The sequence below is a fragment of the Siphateles boraxobius genome, unplaced genomic scaffold, assembly GCF_051911475.1.
Source record: "Siphateles boraxobius isolate OS27281-9 unplaced genomic scaffold, OSU_SipBor_1 39, whole genome shotgun sequence".
Taxonomy (NCBI): domain Eukaryota; kingdom Metazoa; phylum Chordata; class Actinopteri; order Cypriniformes; family Leuciscidae; genus Siphateles; species Siphateles boraxobius.
Genome location: NW_027509019.1, coordinates 1,535,113 through 1,557,094, shown reverse-complemented (window position 1 = coordinate 1,557,094; position 21,982 = coordinate 1,535,113). Strand labels below are relative to the sequence as shown.

General features: G+C 42.4%; 1 protein-coding gene and 1 non-coding gene across 6 annotated transcripts; both read right to left on the bottom strand.

The window, feature by feature from the left end:
- Positions 1–3,714: 3,714 nt before the first annotated feature.
- On the bottom strand, positions 3,715–19,367 carry rabgef1l (RAB guanine nucleotide exchange factor (GEF) 1, like). Of its 5 annotated transcripts, none has more exons than XM_077197312.1 (9): positions 19,221–19,367; positions 17,874–18,146; positions 17,653–17,792; positions 15,658–15,818; positions 15,416–15,497; positions 10,867–10,999; positions 10,449–10,540; positions 6,472–6,728; positions 3,715–4,684 (listed from the first exon to the last, which is right to left on the bottom strand). In XM_077197312.1, exons 2-9 carry the CDS (start codon positions 18,143–18,145, stop codon positions 4,328–4,330), a joined length of 1,494 nt encoding a protein of 497 aa, XP_077053427.1. In that variant the 5' UTR covers position 18,146; positions 19,221–19,367; the 3' UTR covers positions 3,715–4,327. The 5 variants fall into 5 exon arrangements, with proteins under 5 accessions (XP_077053427.1, XP_077053430.1, XP_077053428.1 ...); XM_077197315.1 differs by having other exon boundaries at positions 17,874–18,050; XM_077197313.1 differs by having other exon boundaries at positions 19,271–19,367.
- Positions 19,368–21,794: 2,427 nt separating this feature from the next.
- On the bottom strand, positions 21,795–21,888 carry trnai-uau (transfer RNA isoleucine (anticodon UAU)). The gene is made up of 2 exons: positions 21,851–21,888; positions 21,795–21,830 (listed from the first exon to the last, which is right to left on the bottom strand). It is a non-coding gene; the product is annotated as a tRNA-Ile (tRNA).
- Positions 21,889–21,982: the final 94 nt, after the last annotated feature.

Below are 21,982 nucleotides of genomic sequence, written 5' to 3'. Positions count from 1 at the left end.
CTTTGATTAAGGCTTCACTTCCTCAGTTAAAATTATGCTTTTCTGAACATAAAGACAGGAATGAAATTTGATTCTCGTGTTTGACACGTCCTCAGTTTAAGTCCTGTTTCAAAGCCTAAAGGGATATTTAATGCAAAGCAAGGCAACTCTCTAGAGCTTTGGCATGGCTCAGCGTCCTCTTTCCTAACATGTTTCAATTCCCAATGTGTAGTTTATGTGTTGGAGGATGAGTCAAGTGTTGTTTTCCATGCAGTAGTATTCCATAATAAGGCCTTTCCCTTTTACACTCAGCTGGGTGTTACATACTTCCCCACAATGACCTGCCCCGGCACAATCACCAACTGAGGAGTGTTCAACTTATCTTGTATTAAACATTTGACACATGGTTACTATTGCAAATTGAGACATTTTGAGTTATGAATTATGTAAAAACATAAAATATAAATATAAGAAAGGTTTTTTGCATCCCGGCACTGAATCTCAGACACATCCTTATAAAAGTGACCCTGTTGCAACGGGACGGTTTTGAATGTGACAGCCAGTATGATTGTATATTTTATTACTGAAGGTGCGGCTGTTTTCTGAAGAGCACCCATCCTCTAGGCAGAAAAAAAGCCAGTATAACAAAGGAATAGATATTTTAGCATGTTAATTAAACACATGAGAAATATAGACAAGTGTGGCCTACTCTGCGGAAAGGAAGGACTCGCCCTCATGAGCACTGGGATGATACTAAGGTAATTTAAACGTAAGAAGCTGTTTATGCACTAATTGGGATTGTCAGCACTATGAGAACAATCTCCTTACACGATTTCCTTAGAAACCTACGTAAATAAATAGTTCATCAATAGTTCAAAAAAAAAAAGTTTTGCTTTTTGAGTTTGAAGGGAATAAATAAAGTCAATCAGGTTTGGAACAACATGAGGGCAAGCAAAGGATGACCTTTTTATTTTGGGGTAAATGAGAATTTAAAGTAATAGATCCTAAAAGATAACACCCCATAACCAAAGGAACATTCTGATGTCACATTTGATTTCATATCAAAAGAGGTACACTTCAGAAACTTTTAATGTTTGAAAAGCTCTACTTTTATAAGCTCAGATTAAGCGATTATATGTGTCTACAGACAAAAGCTTTTTTTCTGTAGCTTCTTTTTTAAAAATTAATAGCATTTAAGATTTATTAGCATGTGAAATCTTTTATGATTTTCAAAAATTTGCTAAACATTATACATTTTGTGATTTGATTCATCTCAGCTGGTCTCTATGAACTCCATATGGAGCAAAAGAATGAGAAAAATATTTCCCTACACAAATGTCAATGAAAAAGTGGGCACTGACTGCATGTTGCACTACATTCTCAAGCTTCTTATTAATACAACATTTTTACCTTGTTTTACCTTGGAACATTGTGCTTATCTGTATAGATAAAATGGCTGATACAGAAAAACAAGACAAACAACTTTGACATGTTTTAAATTGGTTGGTTTTTAAATATTCAATTTAATTTTTTAACCAATAAACAAAAGCACTTTTTTTTACATTTCACAATTAATATATCCTCACCTGAAGGATTATTAGGAACACCATACTAATACTGTGTTTGACCCCCTTTCGCCTTCAGAACTGCCTTAATTCTACGTGGCATTGATTCAACAAGGTGCTGAAAGCATTCTTTAGAAATGTTGGCCCATATTGATAGGATAGCATCTTGCAGTTGATGGAGATTTGTGGGATGCACATCCAGGGCACGAAGCTCCCGTTCCACCACATCCCAAAGATGCTCTATTGGGTTGAGATCTGGTGACTGTGGGGGCCATTTTAGTACAGTGAACTTATTGGCATGTTCAAGAAACCAATTTGAAATGATTCAAGCTTTGTGACATGGTGCATTATCCTGCTGGAAGTAACCATCAGAGGATGGGTACATGGTGGCCATAAAGGGATGGACATGGTCAGAAACAATGCGCAGGTAGGCCGTGGCATTTAAACGATGCCAAATTCACACTAAGGGGCCTAAAGTGTGCCAAGAAAACATCCCCCACACCATTACACCATCACCACCAGCCTGCACAGTGGTAACAAGGCATGATGGATCCATGTTCTCATTCTGTTTACGCCAAATTCTGACTCTACCATCTGAATGTCTCAACAGAAATCGAGACTCATCAGGCCAGGCAACATTTTTCCAGTCTTCAACTGCCCAATTTTGGTGAGCTCTTGCAAATTGTAGCCTCTTTTTCCTATTTGTAGTGGAGATGAGTGGTACCCGATGGGGTCTTCTGCTGTTGTAGCCCATCCGCCTCAAGGTTGTGTGTGTTGTGGCTTCACAAATGCTTTGCTGCATACCTCGGTTGCAACGAGTGGTTATCTCAGTCAAAGTTGCTCTTCTATCAGCTTGAATCAGTCGGCCCATTCTCCTCTGACCTCTAGCATCAACGAGGCATTTTCGCCCACAGGACTGCCGCATACTGGATGTTTTTCCCTTTTCACACCATTCTTTGTAAACCCTAGAAATGTTTGTGCGTGAAAATCCCAGTAACTGAGCAGATTGTGAAATACTCAGACCGGCCCGTCTGGCACGAACAACCATGCCACGCTCAAAATTGCTTAAATCACCTTTCTTTCCCATTCTGACATTCAGTTTGGAGTTCAGGAGATTGTCTTGACCAGGACCACACCCCTAAATGCATTGAAGCAACTGCCATGTGATTGGTTGATTAGATAATTGCATTAATGAGAAATTGAACAGGTGTTCCTAATAATCCTTTAGGTGAGTGTATATTTATATATTTATATATATATATTTATATATATATATTTATTTTATTTTTTTTACAAACAGAATGTAAGAATAATGTACTAAAATTACTTTTATATCAGCATACCTGCAACATTTCAGCTAATCTTTGGGGTGCCTCAAGGTTCAGTACTCGCTCCTCTTCTTTTCTTTATTTACACAACTTTGCTGCGCTCAAATAACTGGAGAAGCACATTCATATTTGTCTGATATGAAAATGAGGTGACAGATCATGTAAAACTAATCTAAAGTTCAGTCATTACAGGTACTCCACTAAAATAAACAGAAAGAGAGAGAAATGGTGTATTTTCAGCATGTTCCCCCTCTTTCATTTGAATTTATTGACCAAAACACATTCTTGGTGTAAACAGGGCTGGAGATCAAATCAGACACCAGTGTTTCTGTTCCTTCAGTAGCTCATTTTATTGATAATTTTTAAATAGCATATTTCTGGCTCCATACCTAGATCATTTAGATAAATAAATGAGGTTACAATCTGTCCACAATGGGTCATCATTACATATACCACAGAAAATGTTTAACTTTTGCATGCATAAGCAATATTTTTCATAGAACAAGTGGTCAAAAAGTAGCTTTAAAATAAGTTCAAATCGTTTAACTCTAAATCATAAAACTTGTTTTTTATTCTGTAACAGCATTTCTTAAAAGTTAAATATGAAGAAAATAAATTTTTGAATATATATATATATATATTTTTTTTTTAGAAGTACCATGTTAAAGATTAATTTGTTATATTGATTAAAGCCGGTGTCTATTAACCCACACCTGGGATTCAAGCTTTGCCTGTAGCAGAAGTACGGTCGTCACAGCATGCTGTCACCAATCCCAGCAGAACCATGATCATATTAATATCCCATCACCGCAGGGTTTGAGTGACAGGGCAGATATATGATCCTAAACCACACCAGTACTGTCCTTGTTTTTCATTCTCAGTTCAAATGACCAATAACGATGGCCAGGAAACTTAAAAACTGAAATAAATTATATACTACTCTAATAACTTATGTATTCTCATACTTCAGTGGCTTGCATAAAGCATTAAAAACAGTGCAAAAAAAGATGGTCATATATGAATCAAGAGAATCTATACAAGGATAATCTATACATCTATATCAGAGTGAACCTCTAATCAAAACATTCCCAGAATGAATATAAATAATAAATTATTTTTGGGACTGTTAAGATTTTTTGGCATTGTAACATAATTTTCAAAACAATATTAAACAGTTATTTATTCAGTCTCATTCTCAGTAGTGATTTTCATTACTGCAATATTTATATTTACACAAATTAAATGCAGCACAGCAAAAAACCACCCTGAAGTATAAATACTTTATAATGTCACGTAATATTTTTCTCTCACATAAACAAAAAAGGTCATAAAACTATACTTCAAATTCATGTGTTTTGACTTTGGAGTGAGATATAAAGCGCACATGACTGCCGATCCCCTTCTAAAGAAGCGAGAGCACTGATCCTGACACTAACCTGCGGGAGAGAGCGTCCGCTAGCTGGCGAACTTCTGCGGCTGTAGCGGCGGAGGCAGGCTATCACCACCGATGTTGTCCGAGTCGATGGTGGAGGAGGCAGAGGCGTGGGTCCGCACAGGAGCCGCGTCTAAAATGCCCATTACAGAGAGTTCCTGGCCTTCGCTCCACTCGATGAGGTCGGCCTCCTCTGGCCGGCGTTCCGCCATCGGCGGGTCAGTCCTCGGGGCCGGCGGCGGGACGCTCGAGCCGTGAGCAGACGAGGAGGCCTTGGGACCAGATGGAGACGCAGAACCAGACATGTAGAGCTCGAAGTCTTCCTGGCTCAGGTTCAGCGACTGCGCATCGAGCTTCTCGATGAACGCCACGGCGCAGCACTGCAACGTGATCATAGAAACACACCTCTCCTCAACAACACACGGGATTCTGGAGCACAAACACAGCAAGACGACACACTCTACATGCTAGTGCTTCTAGTGGTGTGATGGACGAGCTAACACTTGACAGAAGTGTTACGGATTTATTCTCATTTAATTCGCACAATATGAAAGTACTGTGTGTCTTAACCATGCAGCAACCTTCCGGTCTCTCTCTTGAATCCAACACTGAAGTGACTTAAACTGCAGTTCAGCCACTGGCCACTCGAGACTGGATGCAGAAGAGAGTCAATCCCATAAACCCCCATGTTAAAATGCCCAACTTTACAGCAGAAATGTTTACAGCTTGGTGCAAGAAGTGGTTTTGGTCTATAAAGGTAATTTTGCCCTCCATGAAAACTGTGAGGGGGTGAATTTTTTAATAACTCATCCGTTTAAATTATATTAAGCCTTAAAGTTCTGCAAAATTAGGGGCGTGGTCACTTGAGTGACAGGTGGATTACCGCTGATGTCACTACTAGCCGTTTGTCTGCTGTGTGTTAGCGTGAAACACAGAAACATGTGATTTGAGGACTCCTTCAGGTCTTTATCACTGACACACTATAGGGTTCGTACAGATACTGTACAATGAAATTCCAGGACTTTTCAAGCACTACTTTTTTGGTTTTCAAGGACAACAATCAGAGATCTCACTTATCAAACAATATTTTAACTATCTTTCAAATTATACAAAAGGGTAAATAGATCAAGTAAATAAAAATACAACAAAATGGTACAAATAACGTACAGCACATGCAATGGTTGTGGTAACTGTAACCATAAAAAAAGGTATGTATCGCTTTCCTTATTCAAACTATTTTTTTCTCCCTTGAAAATATATATATATTGACCCTCGAGAATGAAAGCTGTATCATATACTTGGATAATTATATGAGCTATATCACACTCATAGCCGTGCTAAATGCCTCTATATCAAATTGGTGTGAAAAGATTGTGTTATCAATAAAAATAAACACTAAATTTCTAATATAGCCTATTGTCTTCCAATAATTCAAGCACCTTTTCAGAAATATGGCTGTTTTCAAGGGTTTTCCAGGACTTACTGGTCATTTTTTTAAGGCCAGACAAGTAATTTGTTGAGGTCAATTTGTAAAGAAACACTACACATCTGCACACACATGTATTCAAATGCGCATACCTACAGACTAAACACGTAATACGCATGTGCACGCCATCTGCGTTTTCACAGATTTGCGTTTTTGAAGTTACACGGAGATAATGACGTTTTTTTTTTTTTTTTACATTTCAAGGCTTGCACCTTGAAACCAATTTCAAAGTTTGCGTTCTCGAGCCCCAGGCACCGCTGTTGCGCGTATGAGCGGCCGGAGCGCGTTGAGTGTTTTCTGTTAGAACGGTGTCGTGTTAGCGGCCGCTAAGTTAATAACTAATGATCTTTGCGACGGAAGTGAATCAATCAAAACTAACTTTAGATGGACAATAACTTTATTCTAGAGCTGCTGTAAAGCCACAACAATCTCTGTTACGGTAATTTCCTGTTATCACTGTAAAGCTGCTTTGAAACAATCCATATTGTTAAAGGCGCTATATAAATGAAGGTGACGACTTAAATTTCAAAAAGTCAAATTCAAGTGCTTTAATCACATTGTACGAACCCACTAGTGCTTCTAGTGATGAATGATCTAACACATAGTTATGATTATGTCAGACTTATTCTAATTTCGTCTGCCCAATCTGAGTACGTTGTGTCTCAAGCAGTGAACTCTCACCAGGTTAGTGAAGTAGTAGCCGTCCTCTCCGCTCATGAGGCGGCTGGGGTTGCAGTAGCGGGTGATGTACTGGATGTTGGAGTGCAGTCGGGGCGGGTTGGCCTTCAGCACGATGTAGACGAGCGCGGGCAGAAAGTCGTCCGCTGAGGCGGCGGCGTTCACACTGCCCTGGACGGCCATCAGGATGAGTTTACTACACCGGGTGACGCACGCCAGCTTCTCCTTGGGAACCTTCTTAGAGTCCAAGTCGATCAGGTCTATTCACAAAGAACATTATAAAACTGTCACCATTTCATTTATTCCTGTGATCAAAGCTGAATTTTCAGCATCATTATTCCAGTCTTCAGTGTCACATGATCCTTCAGAAATCATAGTATGATTAAATAAAAGTATCGATTTCTTTTATACTCTTTTCTTTTTATTTATTTTATGTATAATGTTGCAAACGCTTTCTATTTCAGATAAATGCTGTTCTTTTGACTTTCTATTCATCAAAGAATCCTGATTTTCTTTGAGGTGCAATAAAATTGTCACCATTTACTTAAAGGCACAATATGTAAGATTTTTAGATTTAATTATTCAAACACCATTAGAACAGTGTTATTTTGTTGGCCTGTGCACTTACATATTCCCAAATGTTTCCAACAATTTTTAAATCCACAGAAATCAGCTATTTTACCAGTTTTACGGACCGTGTCCTTCCGTCGCCTGTCAATAGCCGTGTTTCCGTTACCCTTCAAATTGTGCAAATTGAAATTGTGAAGTGAAAATACGCCCAATGGAAACACGACAATTTCACAAAAACTCCCATCGCAAAAAAGTTTACACCCGCATTTAGGTGGTTTTTCAGGCAATTCGAAAAACGAATATTTCATAAAACTGCAATGGAAACGTACGTAACAGTCGATCATTCTTTAAAGAAGGCGATCTATGTTTGGACAGAAGACGAGACAGAGTTCTTCATTAAACTCTTAAAAAGACAAATTCCCAAGTATTACGCGAATATAAGTATTACTCCTCATATGTGCCGCTCTCAGTATAAAGGTCTTTCCTTGCCATTAATGCTTGGAGAACACACCTACGTCTCCTTCAATTAACAATAATAGCCAGTGCTGTGGCTGTGATATACGTAATGTGTGATATACATCTGTTGCCATGATTTTTGGAAGTACTTATCGCGAGAGGAAAACATGAAGTCTTAGTCGCATAACATTGGTTAATGGAAACGCGTCATTTCGCAATAGTTTTTTATCGACATTTAGAAAATATCGCAAAAGTTTTGCGCAAAATCTGTGATGGAAACACGGCTAATGACGTTATATCTGCGCTACCATTGATTTCTGTAGAAACCATGGAAACACCAAAGACGCTTTAATATAGTGTGTGTTTTATTAGACAGGCGAGCAACCTTTTATGATATATATTTATCGACAGAAAACGAATCATTGTTGTAGAGCACCACAAGGTTATTCTTATTGCTTGAATCTCCTTTTTCACCTGTAGGATTACAAATTTATTTAAATGTTTAATTTACATTTTCCAATACAATAGTATTTTATATTGAGAAAGTTTATAAATGATGAGACCAGGAAATCTCTGCAAATGGTAGGGGTTCCCAGCAGGATATTCCTGACTGTCCCATCTCATTACGAGAAGGCTAGGCTTTTCCTGTTCTCATTGTTTTACGGGGTGAAGAGTCATGCTGAGCAAGTTTGAACACCTGTTATTTTATTACTGAGACCATTTGTCTCATCTCAGTACGAGAAGTCTATGTCTTTCCTGTTCTCGTGTCTCGGAGTTCTCATCTCAGTACGAGAAGTCTATGTCTTTCCTGTTCTCGTGTCTCATGCTGAGCAGGTTCCACAATTTGTATACCTTATTTACATTTGCTTTGTTTTCAGAGAAGTCTCCACCTATATGCAATCCCTCCCCCTTGAAATGTATATAAACTACAATGTAAAGTTCCCTTAGTTAGACTTGATTGAGATGACTACAGCGACGAAATAAAGAACTTATACCTCAACAATCTCCTGGTCTGCAACTCTATCTTTTCTACACTTGAGAAGAAGAAATGTATATAAACTACAATGTAAAGTTCCCTTAGTTAGACTTGATTGAGATGACTACAGCGACGAAATAAAGAACTTATACCTCAACAATCTCCTGGTCTGCAACTCTATCTTTTCTACACTTGAGAAGAAGAAGTTCACAACACACCGCAAGCACCATGTTTTTACCATGCCCCAAAAAACAACACTATTTTCTCACAAAACATAGCATAATCAGAAAGAGCCTTCTCCATCATACAATACATCATCCTGTTTTTATTAATATGAAATTCTAATATCGATCTAGATCAGTCTCATACCAGCCACCGAGCGAGCACACAGAGTAACATTATAAATAAAACAACTTTCAACACACTCAGATTTATTTAATATGATTGTTAATAAAAGCTCAGAGATCGGTGTTTCGCGCAGGTCTCTCTCATTAGCATTCACTCCCAAGGCTCTTGTGTCCTGCTTCATACGTAATGCTAATAAAACTTTAATACATTCGCTTAGGGCTGTGCGATATGAGGATATACACTCACCTAAAGGATTATTAGGAACACCATACTAATACTGTGTTTGACCCCCTTTCGCCTTCAGAACTGCCTTAATTCTACGTGGCATTGATTCAACAAGGTGCTGAAAGCATTCTTTAGAAATGTTGGCCCATATTGATAGGATAGCATCTTGCAGTTGATGGAGATTTGTGGGATGCACATCCAGGGCACGAAGCTCCCGTTCCACCACATCCCAAAGATGCTCTATTGGGTTGAGATCTGGTGACTGTGGGGGCCATTTTAGTACAGTGAACTCATTGTCATGTTCAAGAAACCAATTTGAAATGATTCGAGCTTTGTGACATGGTGCATTATCCTGCTGGAAGTAGCCATCAGAGGATGGGTACATGGTGGCCATAAAGGGATGGACATGGTCAGAAACAATTCTCAGGTAGGCCGTGGCATTTAAACAATGCCCAATTGGCACTAAGGGGCCTAAAGTGTGCCAAGAAAACATCCCCCACACCATTACACCATCACCACCAGCCTGCACAGTGGTAACAAGGCATGATGGATCCATGTTCTCATTCTGTTTACGCCAAATTCTGACTCTACCATCTGAATGTCTCAACAGAAATCGAGACTCATCAGACCAGGCAACATTTTTCCAGTCTTCAACTGTCCAATTTTGGTGAGCTCTTGCAAATTGTAGCCTCTTTTTCCTATTTGTAGTGGAGATGAGTGGTACCCGGTGGGGTCTTCTGCTGTTGTAGCCCATCCGCCTCAAGGTTGTGCGTGTTGTGGCTTCACAAATGCTTTGCAGCATACCTCGGTTGTAACGAGTGGTTATTTCAGTCAAAGTTGCTCTTCTAAAAGCTTGAATCAGTCGGCCCATTCTCCTCTGACCTCTAGCATCAACAAGGCATTTTCTCTGCTTAAATCACCTTTCTTTCCCATTCTGACATTCAGTTTGGAGTTCAGGAGATTGTCTTGACCAGGACCACACCCCTAAATGCATTGAAGCAACTGCCATGTGATTGGTTGATTAGATAAATGCATTAATGAGAAATTGAACAAGTGTTCCTAATAATCCTTTAGGTGAGTGTATATCGGATGGACCATATAAAAAGTCTATCGTTTCATATTATGCTCTATCGTTTATATCGTGGTGTCGCAAAAAACATTGTTTACAGCAAAACTTTTTGATCATTTGGATGACTGCAATCTTACACGCCGCCATGGGGATGCAGGCAGAAAGGTGAATAACACGGCGAGTGAAGGAGACAGAACCGAGCAGGACCAGCAGAACACCGAGGAGACGTTCCTCTGTAGCATGAACATGTTTTGGTTAACCACTGTCTGTTGGTGTTATAAAGCGAGCTTCATCCTAAATCTGCTGGTGTCGGCAGTAAGTGTGTAACGTCTGTACCTGTTATGGCTCTCTCCACACTGTCCGATACTTTAGGGATCTGCTCGTCCAATGGGACACACAGCATCGCAATGGACACCCAGTGCAAAGCCCTGAAACACACACACACATACAAGACAGTGTTACACTGTCATTACTCTTCACGTTTCAAACTTACAGATTCTTCCAGCGTTTATGATTATGAGGGGAGGGTTATTATGTTTAACCAATATTTCCACATTTATTTGTTTGTTTAATTTATATGTTTTCTACTTTATTTCTTTTTTTTTATTATCATTTTTTCAAAGAATTCAAATGTGATGTAATATTTTGTCTTTCCCTGAACCCCTGGCTCTTTTGTATTCTGTAAGTAAATGTTTTAATACATTTTTTTTTAAATAAAAATAGCAGAAAAACAAACAGAAAAGCTCCAGCGCACCTGATTCTCTTGCGGATGACCAGGTCCTTCCTCTCATCGTCTGAGTGCTCGGGACAGAAGAGCTGCTCATACAGGCGGCCCATCACAAAGCGCTCCACCTCCTCCATCACAGTCTCCACCACTTCTGGAGAGCCTGACCACATTTACACACAGCGTTCAGAGAGACACCAATAGAAACTACGTAAACTAAAGGCAAATTTATACTTCTGCGTCGAGTGTACGTCGTCGTGAGCATTTATACTTCTGCGTTATGTCTGTGTTGCTCTGCAGTTACAGCGCCGGAACGCTAGTTGGCGGAGGAGGGTTTTAATGTTCCACTGTGTTTCGATTCCTCGCGGCTGTTCTGAGTTTAGGTTACTACAAGCAGTGGCGACTGAAAGACAGCATACAGATGGTTGTGTTTCAACACCTCTTCAACCAATCGCTCGGTCACTTGGTCCATTTCCATGTTTCTTCACTGAACTTTCGAATTTAAAAATGGCGGGCGATGCAGAAGAGTGAGTTCACGTAGTGTGATAGCGTAGTGTTTCTGTGTTGTACGTCACACGCATCACACACATGACCAGCGTCGGCCAATAGTGAGCCTACGTGTGACGTATAACACAGAAGCGCTGCGCTGTTACACTAGTGAACTGACTCGAGGCCCACAGAGAAGGAAATGAATAGTTGAAACAAAGTCGTTATTTTTGTTTGTTTTTTCCGCACAAAAGGTATTCTCGTCGCTTAATAAACTTAAGATTGAGCCACTGTAGTCACTTGGACTATTTTAACGATGTCTTTAATAACTTTTCGGGGAACAAGTTTCAATCCCGTAAGAAGCCTATGGAGGAGTGATCCAGCTCTCAGATTTAATCAAAAATATCATAATTCGTGTTCCGAAGATGAACGAAGGTCTTACGGGGTTGAACAACATGAGGGAGAGTAATTACTGACAGAATTTACATTTTTGGGTGAACTATCCCTTTAAGGCAGAATCAGCACTGGCACGAGAGCTGTACGTGTTTCATGTAGATAGAGTCCCTCACACCTAAACATCCACATCATTCCTCATACTTCACACAGTTTCATTAAAGTAGTCAATCATTTTATCCCTTAAAGTCCCTGTAAAGTCAAAATTAAGTATGTGTTCTGAGTTTGTCACACCACAGAAAAATGTGTTATTAGCCACCCAACCAAATTTGAATGATAAAAAAAGCCGGCAAGTACATAAAATAAGCTATCAAAATCTTGAAAAAATGAGCAGTAGTCTCTGCTCTCAAATGCTGGGGGCGTGTCCGCCGGCTGCGCTGAAACCACGCCCACTCGCGGGAAGCACTCACCAGTTGTCGCCGCGACGGGAGGATGAAGGCCGAGGCAGGAGATAGTCGGTTCGGCCCCATTCACCAGTAACAGCGGATTATCAGTGAATCCCAGTTGTCTCCGACGAAAGTTTATAAAACTGTCCCGTGTAAAATGATCACTACAGAGGCGGGTGTTTGCGGTCTTCCTCAGCTCTCCATCAAAGTGGCTCTTCACAAAATTAATCCACCTTTTCTTGATGTGATCGTTTTTCGGAAATGTAAATAAGGACACCAATCTGTTTTGTACGTGACCGCATACAGGTAGTACGCATTTCCGTGACGAACACAAAGCTAGCTAGCAAACTGTAGGCTAAGGATACTGACAGTAACTCGCGACTGAGCGGCAAACTGATGCGAATGTGCTCTATTTATATTGTTAGTGGAGTGGCCAGCCTCAGTGGCTCTAGGACGTCATCAAATAGGGGCATGTCCAGGAGCTCAGGGGCTCTAGTGCGTCATCAAGTAGGGGCGTGTCCAGGAGCTCAGTGGCTCTAGTGCGTCATCAAGTAGGGGCGTGTCCAGGAGCTCAGGTGTTCTAGTGCGTCATCAAGTAGGGGCGTGTAAAGGAGCTCAGGGGCTCTAGTGCGTCATCAAATAGGGGCGAGTCCAGGAGCTCAGGGGCTCCAGTGCGTCATCAAGTAGGGGCGTGTACAGGACCTCAGGGGCTCTAGTGCGTCATCAAGTAGGGGCGTGTACAGGAGCTCAGGGGGTCCTGTGCGTCATCAAGTAGGGGCGTGTCCAGGAGCTCAGGGCTCCAGTGCGTCATCAAGTAGGGGCGTGTCCAGGAGCTCAGGGCTCCAGTGCGTCATCAAGTAGGGGCGTGTACAGGAGCTCAGGGGCTCTAGTGCGTCATCAAGTAGGGGCGTGTACAGGAGCTCAGGGGCTCCAGTGTGTCATCAAGTAGGGGCGTGTACAGGAGCTCAGGGGCTCTAGTGCGTCATCAAGTAGGGGCGTGTACAGGAGCTCAGGGGCTCCAGTGCGTCATCAAGTAGGGGCGTGTCCAGGAGCTCAGGGCTCCAGTGCGTCATCAAGTAGGGGCGTGTACAGGAGCTCAGGGGCTCTAGTGCGTCATCAAGTAGGGGCGTGTCCAGGAGCTCAGGCGCTCTAGTGCGTCATCAAGTAGGGGCGTGTCCAGGAGCTCAGGGGCTCTAGTGCGTCATCAAGTAGGGGCGTGTACAGGAGCTCAGGGGCTCTAGTGCGTCATCAAGTAGGGGCGTGTCCAGGAGCTCAGGGCTCCAGTGCGTCATCAAGTAGGGGCGTGTACAGGAGCTCAGGGGCTCTAGTGCGTCATCAAGTAGGGGCGTGTACAGGAATTCAGGGGCTCTAGTGCGTCATCAAGTAGGGGCGTGTACAGGAGCTCAGGGGCTCTAGTGCGTCATCAAGTAGGGGCGTGTACAGGAGCTCAGGGGCTCTAGTGCGTCATCAAGTAGGGGCGTGTCCAGGAGCTCAGTGGCTCTAGTGCGTCATCAAGTAGGGGCGTGTCCAGGAGCTCAGGTGTTCTAGTGCGTCATCAAGTAGGGGCGTGTAAAGGAGCTCAGGGGCTCTAGTGCGTCATCAAATAGGGGCGTGTCCAGGAGCTCAGGGGCTCCAGTGCGTCATCAAGTAGGGGCGTGTCCAGGAGCTCAGGGGCTCTAGTGCGTCATCAAGTAGGGGCGTGTACAGGAGCTCAGGGGCTCTAGTGCGTCATCAAGTAGGGGCGTGTGCAGGAGCTCAGAGGCTCTAGTGCGTCATCAAGTAGGGGCGTGTACAGGAGCTCAGGGCTCCAGTGCGTCATCAAGTAGGGGCGTGTACAGGAGCTCAGGGGCTCTAGTGCGTCATCAAGTAGGGGCGTGTCCAGGAGCTCAGGGGCTCTAGTGCGTCATCAAGTAGGGGCGTGTACAGGAGCTCAGGGCTCCAGTGCGTCATCAAGTAGGGGCGTGTACAGGAGCTCAGGGGCTCTAGTGCGTCATCAAGTAGGGGCGTGTACAGGAATTCAGGGGCTCTAGTGCGTCATCAAGTAGGGGCGTGTAAAGGAGCTCAGGGGCTCTAGTGCGTCATCAAGTAGGGGCGTGTACAGGAGCTCAGGGGCTCTAGTGCGTCATCAAGTAGGGGCGTGTACAGGAATTCAGGGGCTCTAGTGCGTCATCAAGTAGGGGCGTGTACAGGAGCTCAGGGGCTCTAGTGCGTCATCAAGTAGGGGCGTGTACAGGAGCTCAGGGGCTCTAGTGCGTCATCAAGTAGGGGCGTGTACAGGAGCTCAGTGGCTCTAGTGCGTCATCAAGTAGGGGCGTGTCCAGGAGCTCAGGGGCTCTAGTGCGTCATCAAGTAGGGGCGTGTCCAGGAGCTCAGGGACTCCAGTGCGTCATCAAGTAGGGGCATGTACAGGAGCTCAGGGGCTCTAGTGCGTCATCAAGTAGGGGCGTGTCCAGGAGCTCAGGGACTCCAGTGCGTCATCAAGTAGGGGCGTGTACAGGAGCTCAGGGGCTCTAGTGCGTCATCAAGTAGGGGCGTGTACAGGAGCTCAGGGGCTCCAGTGCGTCATCAAGTAGGGGCGTGTCCAGGAGCTCAGGGGCTCTAGTGCGTCATCAAGTAGGGGCGTGTCCAGGAGCTCAGGGGCTCTAGTGCGTCATCAAGTGGGGGCGTGTCCAGGAGCTCAGGGACTCCAGTGCGTCATCGAGCCCTGTTTTAGCCCCGCCCAAAAAATCCGGAAAATAGCAATGGTGAAAAACTGTTTAACGGTCTAACTCCACAATTTAGTACTTCACAGTTCACGGTCTTTGTAATATGTTTTAGCAATACATTTCTAACATTTATAATATGTTTCGAAATTTTTTTTTTAAATTGCCTTTACAGGGACAGTCACAAAATGACATATTTAAAAAAAAAATCCTAGAAAAATATTGTCTTCTTGTCTTAAAATAGCATGAATGTAACTCGACACCCTTGCCTCATTTAGTATTTGCGGATCTATGAATATGCAAATGAGCCCCGCCTCCACTCACTCACAGCAGCTCTGGGGGACTATAAACAAGCATCACGATCAATGTGATAATCAATGTTTAACTCGGTATAAAGACTCACACTGATGCGCTACGGCATTCACACAAACACAGTGTGGGAGGTTTGTAGGATCACACTTGAAAATTTTTTAAAGCCTAATTTAAAAACTGTGAAAATCCAAAACGTGAGTTAGTGACGGATCACGTTATGCTGTATTTTGCATGTCGCACCTTTAAAGTTGGTCTTTAGGTATTCAGACATGTTTTGATAGAAATCCTGCACAGAGTCTGAGAGATCGTCACAAACAACAGCCTACAACGCAAACACAAAACAAACAGACATGAAGATCAATAAAAACTAGAAGCTATAATATGATCCATATGGTCTGGTTGTAGCAGACAGCATTGTGTAGCAATAACCACTTTTACTGCATCCAAAAACAGTGGGGAATATCATTGGAGATGTTTTTCACCTTCTTGCGTGCGATATTCTCCGTGAAGGCATGGCACTGTTTGAAGATGTCATATCCGGGTCTCTGGAAGGTCTTGAGGAAGTCGATGAAGGTCTGCGTTACATGATCTGACTCTTGGCTCGACGAGCTCTGGCTCACAGGCGTCTGTGCGGCTCCTGCGTCTGTCAAACACAGCACAGTCCAGCTGATCGATCCCATTCTGCATTATATAATGGCTCGTTTCCACTGAGCGGTACGGTACGGTACAGTTCAGTACGATACGCAATTATTTGTCAAAAGTTGCGAATGGTACCAAAAAGCCGGTTTCCTCGGCTAGTCGTTCTGATGTTTGCCGCTGACTCTGACGTCTCTGTAGTGGTTAAACATGAGATATAATTCGTCTTGTATAGACCTAACAGGCGATCTTTGGTCTTGTGAATCTATAATTCGTTCCCTGGCCAATAGTTTTGGCAGAAGGCTAAGTGAATTTTCATATATTTGAGCACTGAATTTGTATATTTGACTGAATTGTTGGCTTTATGTTATTAAAGCTTTACTGTATAGCTTTTTGTAATTTTTACTTATACTTTTATAATGGCTATTATTGATAAAACTGAAATTTAACAAAAAGACATAGGGTTGAGTTTTGTCATTTTTTATTTTATTACAAGTTCATCTATAATGTTGTTTATTGCAACATTTGTACCAATGCACATATTGCCTGGAATATGTTTAATATTTTTAAATTTAAACTAAAAGAGGCAGGGTTGTGTTTTATATTTAGTTTTGTTATAAATATAGGCTACCGTTGTGACACCGCCACAGTAAAGCCCTGCACGATGCTCACTTAAGTTGGAATGTGTGTATATATATATATATATATTTTGTAAACTGTATGTATATGTGCCATGCCAAAATGTTTATCGTTTATTTTTTCTAATCTGCCTGTATGTTGATTTTGAGCATTTGCCTAGGCTGTATTGTTGGAGGGGGAATAGGGGGAACTTTTGTTGGACTCTTAGGACTCTTAAATGCCCTTATATTTTTCAATACGATGTTCTTTGGGGACTTTGCTGTCTTTGCAATCATGCTGCTTTTGGTGAAGTGGTTTTGATCAAGAGTAAAATAAAATAATAATCAACTCCCCTGGTTATGATGATTCAACCATTTTATGAAGAGTTGAAGTTGTTATACCGTATAGCCTACATGCAGTGAGCCTAATCAATAGGTTATGCGTTGCCTAAACCACATTTGTGTGCTTATAATGTTTAAAATGTATTTAAAAGAAATCGAAAAGAAGCAGAGTGGTGTTTTATAACATATTTCGATTTATTGTTGCCTAAAATGTACATACAGAGATAACCGGAGTAGCAGAGCGAGCTGAGTGGCGCTTTCAAGAATGCGCTGTTCCATTAGCAGAATTACTGGACTCGCGTCCTCGGGAGTCATTCTCCTGAGTCGGACTTTGCGTAGGCTACTTGGTATTGAGAAACGCGTAATGCTGGCGCTTGTTTCTTGTGACAAACATGCCAAGAAGCAAGAACAAGATCTGCTATATCATCCATTGTTGTTTACTATGTCGCTTTCTTCTTCGCGCGAAAATGACGTTGATCGCTTCTTTCCGGCAAACACCACACCTATCAAGTAAGGGTACTGTTGGCGGTGGAAACGCTAGCCGGATCATGGTTTACCGACCCGAACCGTACTGTACTGTACCGTACCGCTCAGTGGAAACGAGCCATAAGTGCATATAAGCACACTATCTGTGCCCTGTGTGCCGGGAGCAGCAGCTCATTTGCATTTAAAGCGACACACAAAAACAGCTTCTGTTTGCTCACCCTCAAAAAGTGACAATTTTAACGTGCTGTAATAAATGATCTGTGTGGGATTTTGAGCTCAAACTTCTCATACACACTCTGGGGACATCAGAGACTTATTTAACATCTTGTGAAAGGGCGTTATAGGACCCCTTTAAGATGTGATTCAGTGTGGTCTGTAAACTCGTGGTGGCCGTACCTCTCCGTGCGGGTGTTTTGGGAGCGGGAGTGAAGAGCCTCTTCACCATGGGAACGGTGTGTGTCCTGGAGGCTGCGGGCTGTGGTGGCGCCCCCTCCTGGCTGCTGGCGTACGCTGCTGCTTCCTCCTCTCGCTGTAACCTGCGAACACACACACACAGCAGCTGAGCACAACGCAACAGAGCCAAACACACACACACACACACACACGCACACGCTCACCTCTCGGCCAGCGCGCGGTCCTCCTCGATCTGCTTGGCTCTCGTACACTGGCTCTGCTCGCGCCAGCATTTGGAGCAGTGGCCCTGCCAGACGGCGTTACCATAGTAACCGCACCCACTCTTACACATGAGGTCCGACTGCTGGACACTGAAGCCCCTGCGAGTCTGAGAGTTCATGCTGAAACATATACACACACACACACACACACACACACACACACACATGAGGTCCGACTGCTGGACACTGAAGCCCCTGCGAGTCTGAGAGTTCATGCTGAAACATATACACACACACAGACACACACACACACATGAGGTCCGACTGCTGGACACTGAAGCCCCTGCGAGCCTGAGAGTTCATACTGAAACATACACACACACACACACACACACACACACACACACACACACACGCACGAGTCCTAAGAGTTCATGCTGAAACACACAAACACACACACACACACACACACAAGTCCTAAGAGTTCATGCTGAAACACACACACACACACACACACACGAGTCCTAAGAGATCATGCTGAAACACACAAACACACCAGTCATGAGAGATGCTTTCTGATATAATGATATACAATACTATTTAACCAAACAAAGCGAAATCCTGTTTTATACAATACACTTAAAACAACTTGTACTGACAATGCTTTGTGTAGATTTGTAAAATAGCGAAATACCAGTCGTTTAACAGTTACACACACTACTGACATCATCATGACAAGGTGCATTACAAATCTTCAGCAAATAATACAGAGCCACATATGAATGATTTCTCCACACTCTCTCTTTCTCTCACACACACGGTCACACTCACTCACTCACTCACTCACTCACTCACTCTCTCTCTCTCTCTCTCTCTCTCTCTCTCTCTCTCTCTCTCTCTCTCTCTCTCTCTCTCTCTCACACACACACACACACACACACACACACACACACACACAGCTCAGTTAGTGCTGTTAAGTGACACAGGGGGTTGCCATTCATTCACGTCAGATGCGTGTAATGCAATGATTTCTTTTTCATAAAAGTCATGGCAACGTTACATAAACACAAGTCACTATTCAGTTCCACAGTGTGTGAATACCATGATATTATGACCATAACACCCTCTCTGTACCATAATAAAAACACAGTAACAGTTAGCCTTATGATAAGATTAAACAAAAAGAAAGCTTCTCCAGAAAACTCTAGTGTATTGACGTTAACGTTACCAGTGAAATTAATAACACTGAATTTACAGAAATATCAACTGTAACGTCAATTATTCACGATTGGCAAATAAGTTGCGAGATCTTCAGAAGTTATTATAATAACAATAATAATGTTGTCTTACGTGTGAAACGTGTAGAACAGGTGTGAATACTGAAAATTGATATGAAATACTTTAAACTTTCCAGCGAGCTCAATAGATCAAGTATAGCCAGTTTCTGATCGTCATTGATGTTTTGATCAATGTATTTGTGTTGTTGACGGAAATCCCTTCACCGCCGGAAGTGATGTCACTTCATGCGCGCCAGTCGTCAAAATAAAAGTCCAAACAAATAAAATGTGTGTGTGTGTGTGTGTGTGTGTGTGTGGGGTGGGGGGGGGGGGGTCTTATTAAAGTGTTGCAATAAATTAAATGTAACAATAACAATAATAATAATAATAATAATAATAATAAGTAAATGGTGGTCTAAATATTGTATGGTTTTTAAACTGCTTATGGCAGAATATATGATCATGTAATATTTATGTTAGTAAATAGACTTTAGATTAAACTTTCATAAACCTGTAGAGTTGTGGTCTGGGTTCAAACATTCAGACACGCAAAGTGGAGCATTCAAAGTGACTGGAAAGAAAGTGAGGCTTCGTTTTTCGTTGATTACATGTTTTTCTGAAACGCTGGTTACTTATAACCATGATTCTGTGAATTTCGGATGACCGGCATTATTAATTAGTGGATAATCGCAGCGCCAACTAGATAGAAAAAACATATACCAACAAAGTCATGTACTGTAGTGAGGTGAGCACTGCACCTCAGCGCCCCACCTCGAAGCCCCTCTCGCATTACGAGTGACAGGGAGCTCAGATAGTAAACTGACTCCGGAACGGATCCGCCCCAGAAGTATCACAAGATCCACACGAATCCGCAAAAGGAGTCTGGAACGGAGTCCGCTTGCACAGCAGAACGGATCAAGAACAGATAAGGATTGCGGATCCAGACCAGATCCTACCCGTTTTTCACTGATGATGCAGCTCATCCGGATCCAATTCGGACCCGTTCATGAAGCAGCTCATCTGGCCCGGATCAATCTGGACCTGTTCATGAAGCAGCTAATCTGGCCCGGATCCGATTTGTACCTGTTCATGAAGCAGCTCATCTGGCCCGGATCCGATTCGGACCTGTTCATGAAGCAGCTCATCTGGCCCGGATCCAATTCGGACCTGTTCATAAAGCAGCTCATCTGGCCCAGACCAATCTGGACCTGTCTATGAAGCAGTTCATCCAGCCCGGATCCGATTCGGACCTGTTTATGAAGCAGCTCATCTGGCCCAGATCAATCTGGACCCGTTTATGAAGCAGTTTATCCAGCCAGAATCCGATTCAGACCCATTTATGAAGCAGCTCATCCGTCCAGGATCCGATTCAGACACGTTTATGAAGCAGCTCATCCGGCCCGGATCCGATTTGGACCCATTTATGAAGCAGCTCATCTGGCCCGGATCTGATTCGGACCATTTTATAAAGCAGCTCATTATAAAGCCCAGATCTGATCATTAAGGTCGATACCAGGACGTCACTAGGATTGGAAGACAGGGGGGGCTTATCCCACAGGGTATTTGTAACTTGCGTTTGTAAAATCTTTGCACTCACATCTAGAGCTACACTTATGTCAACAACCAGAAAGGTTATATTATTGGCAAAGAATAAAGAGTTGTGATTAGCTTGCTAAGTTAACCATTTCTTGTATTTTGCTTGTTCACTCTAGCTAGACTACAGTTTTCCATAGCAAACCAAAATATCCTGTATCCCCTTTCCTTTACCTCAAGAAAACGTAGCTAAAGGTAAGCAGGTAATTAAAAACAACTTACAATTTCACTCTGTATCACGACACTTACCAATCTTCCTTTTACCATTAGCGTGTGATATAATCCCCACATAGATTTTGGTATATGTTCTTGTTTAGAAGCACCAGTGGCGCAATCAGTTAGCCCGTGGTACTTATAAGGCAGTATGCAGCTAAGCAATGCTGAGTTTGAGCCTCACCTAGAGCGTGGTTTTAGAAAGCAAGAGATGCTATGGAAGATAAAGATTTGAATGTCTAACTTAAAAGATCATCTGAACATCACATTGCCGTCATCCATTAGAAGAATGATCACGAAATAATGCACAAAAAAACAAACATTTATTGTTCTATTAATATTTTAAAGTATTAGAGGTCTAACTTGAAAGATTGTTTTAAAACTGATTCACCCTCATGATAATAGCTCCAGTGGCTATAATCCCCACATGGATTTTGGTATATGTTCCTGTTTAGAAGCTCCAGTGGTGCAATCGGTTAGCGGTTAGTGCGCAGTACTTGTAAGGCAGTACGCAGCTGAGCAATGCCGAGTCTGAGCCTCACCTGGAGCATGGTTTTAGAAAGCAAGAGCAATGTTTAAAGGTTAACATATACCAAATTTCATGAGGGGATTATAGCCACTGGAGCTATTATCATGAGGGTGATTCAGTTTTAAAACAATCTTTCCAAATATTCCTTTAATACTTTACTAGTTTAAGACATACATAGAACATTAAATGTGTTTCTTGGATTATTCTGTGATCATTCTTCTAATGGATGACGGCAATGTGATGTTCAGACGATCTTTTAAGTCAGACATTGAAATCTTTATCTTCCATAGCATCTCTTGCTTTCTAAAACCATGCTCCAGGTGAGGCTCGAACTCACAACCTCGGCATTGCTCAGCTGTGTACTGCCTTATAAGTACCGCGCGCTAACCGATTGCGCCACTGGAGCTTCTAAACAGTAATATATACCAAAATCCATGTGGGGATTATAGAGCTATAGAGATTATAGAGGGATTATAAAACTTTATTTTATAAAGCATCTC